The following is a 1,783-nucleotide window of genomic DNA, read 5'->3' as shown; positions in this document are numbered from 1 at the left end:
CGGGGTTAGAGGGGTTAGATACAGAGTAAGGCTCCCTCTACACTGTCCCCACATCAAACACTCCCTGGGACAGGGACAGCACGGGGTTAGATACAGAGTAAAGCTCTCTCTACACTGTCCCCATCAAACACTCCCAGGACAGGGACAGCACGGGGTTAGATACAGAGTAAGGCTCCCTCTACACTGTCCCCCATCAAACACTCCCAGGACAGGGACAGCACGGGGTTAGATACAGAGTAAGGCTCCCTCTGCACTGACCCTCATCAAACACTCCCAGGGACAGTGTAGAGGGAGCTTTACTCCGTATCTAACCCCGTGCTGTCCCGGGCCTAGGGGTGGGTGAGGGGGGGGGGGTCCCTGTCCTAGGGGTGGGTGATGGGGGGGGGATAGTGTAGAGGGAGCTTTACAAGTCCCATACACACACACACACAGAGAGAGAGTGTGGGCCTGCACTGACCTGGGGAGCCGGGCATAGACGGTGCAGGGCCCCGCACGGTTCAGGATGTGGACATCCTGGTGTAGGCCCTACCCCCCTCCTCCTCCTTGTCCAACCAGGGAGTCACTGCCCATAGCTACGCTCAGGTACACCCATCCGTCTGTGCATTGTCAGAGCGCCCTGCTCCTCCTCCCCCCCCCCCCAGCTGCCCCGAGGGTGACAACTCACCACCACCTCCATTACTGCGCATGCCCACCCGCACGCCGAACCCCAACGCTTTCGCTGATTGTGTCACCGCCGCGGCAGGCACCACCTCCAACCCACCCCTATTGGTCCGCGCGGACGCCAATCACATACTCCCCGCCCCACTCGCCTCAGGTGCAACCCACCTCCCTCCGATTGGTCTATTAGCACGCCAATCACCTAACAACACGTTCTTCCCCCTCCACTCACTGGGTGGGGCATCACCGCGGCAGGTACCACCCGCCTCCCTTGTGCGTCCCCTTCCACTGATTGGGTTACCGCTTCGCGGTGGGGACAGCGCCTCCGGCCGATTGGTCCGATCGCACGCTCATCACCCAAACCTCGCGGCTTTCATTGATTGGCACATCGTGGAGGCAGGGGCCATTACCACATCTTTCCGATTGTTCGATCCGCACGCCAATGATCTGGCCCCGCCCCTGTCCTGCCCATTAGGTGACGCCTATGACAGGCACTTTTGTCTTCTATTGAATAACCCAAACATCAATCAGAGATCCGGCTGTCGGATTGGACTATCTCCATGCCAATGACCAATCACCTAACACCCCGACAGCGATTGGGCGGTGTCCATATGCGCCCCGCCCATACGCCACGCCGTTGGGTGATCCTCGCACCGTAACCCCGCCTTCTGACTCCCCCTCTCCCAATTGGGCTGTCCAGGGTCAATCATACAGACGTCCCTATCGTTGATTGGGCACCGGGCTGTCACCCACCCCGGCTCCGGTCGCTGATTGGCTGGGAATGGTGTCAGGCCGGGGTTTGCCGTTCCAGCCCTAGCGGGAGGCGACTGAGGGGAAGAGGACCCGGGGCTGGCACCGGCCCTGTCCGTTCCTATTGCATTCCGGTCCCGCTGGAGGATTCCCTACCGCCGTGCCTGGGCCGATGGGGGGAGTCGGACCTGGGAAGGAGCCGCTGGAGCCGGGCCTGCTTCAGGCCATGAGCCCGAGCCTGGAGGTGAAGGTGGTCTCCCTGTTCCTCCTCTTGCTGCTGACCGCCCTCAGCGGCCTGCTGCCCCTCTGCGTGTTCCGGAGAGCGGCTGGAGGATCCGGGAGCGCGGGTAAGAGCGGCCGGTTACAATCCCAACTC

At 61.7% G+C, this 1,783-nt stretch overlaps 2 protein-coding genes across 2 annotated transcripts in view; one reads left to right on the top strand and one right to left on the bottom strand.

The window, feature by feature from the left end:
* Positions 1 to 759, bottom strand: part of LOC122544725 (cyclic AMP-responsive element-binding protein 3-like protein 4) — an 8,233-nt gene extending 7,474 nt beyond the window's left edge. The window contains exon 1 of the mRNA XM_043684024.1: positions 665 to 759. Within this exon, the coding sequence (XP_043539959.1) occupies positions 665 to 686 (22 nt within the window). The 5' untranslated portion in view covers positions 687 to 759. The remainder of the gene's footprint in view (positions 1 to 664) is intronic.
* Positions 760 to 1,429: 670 nt separating this feature from the next.
* LOC122544724 (zinc transporter ZIP1-like) overlaps positions 1,430 to 1,783 on the top strand; it is a 9,525-nt gene continuing 9,171 nt past the window's right edge. The window contains exon 1 of the mRNA XM_043684023.1: positions 1,430 to 1,754. Within this exon, the coding sequence (XP_043539958.1) occupies positions 1,580 to 1,754 (175 nt within the window). The 5' untranslated portion in view covers positions 1,430 to 1,579. The remainder of the gene's footprint in view (positions 1,755 to 1,783) is intronic.

This window comes from Chiloscyllium plagiosum, chromosome 51, assembly GCF_004010195.1.
Source record: "Chiloscyllium plagiosum isolate BGI_BamShark_2017 chromosome 51, ASM401019v2, whole genome shotgun sequence".
NCBI classification, from domain to species: domain Eukaryota; kingdom Metazoa; phylum Chordata; class Chondrichthyes; order Orectolobiformes; family Hemiscylliidae; genus Chiloscyllium; species Chiloscyllium plagiosum.
Note: the sequence above shows the minus strand (reverse complement) of the source record. Positions and strands in the feature narration are given on the sequence as shown.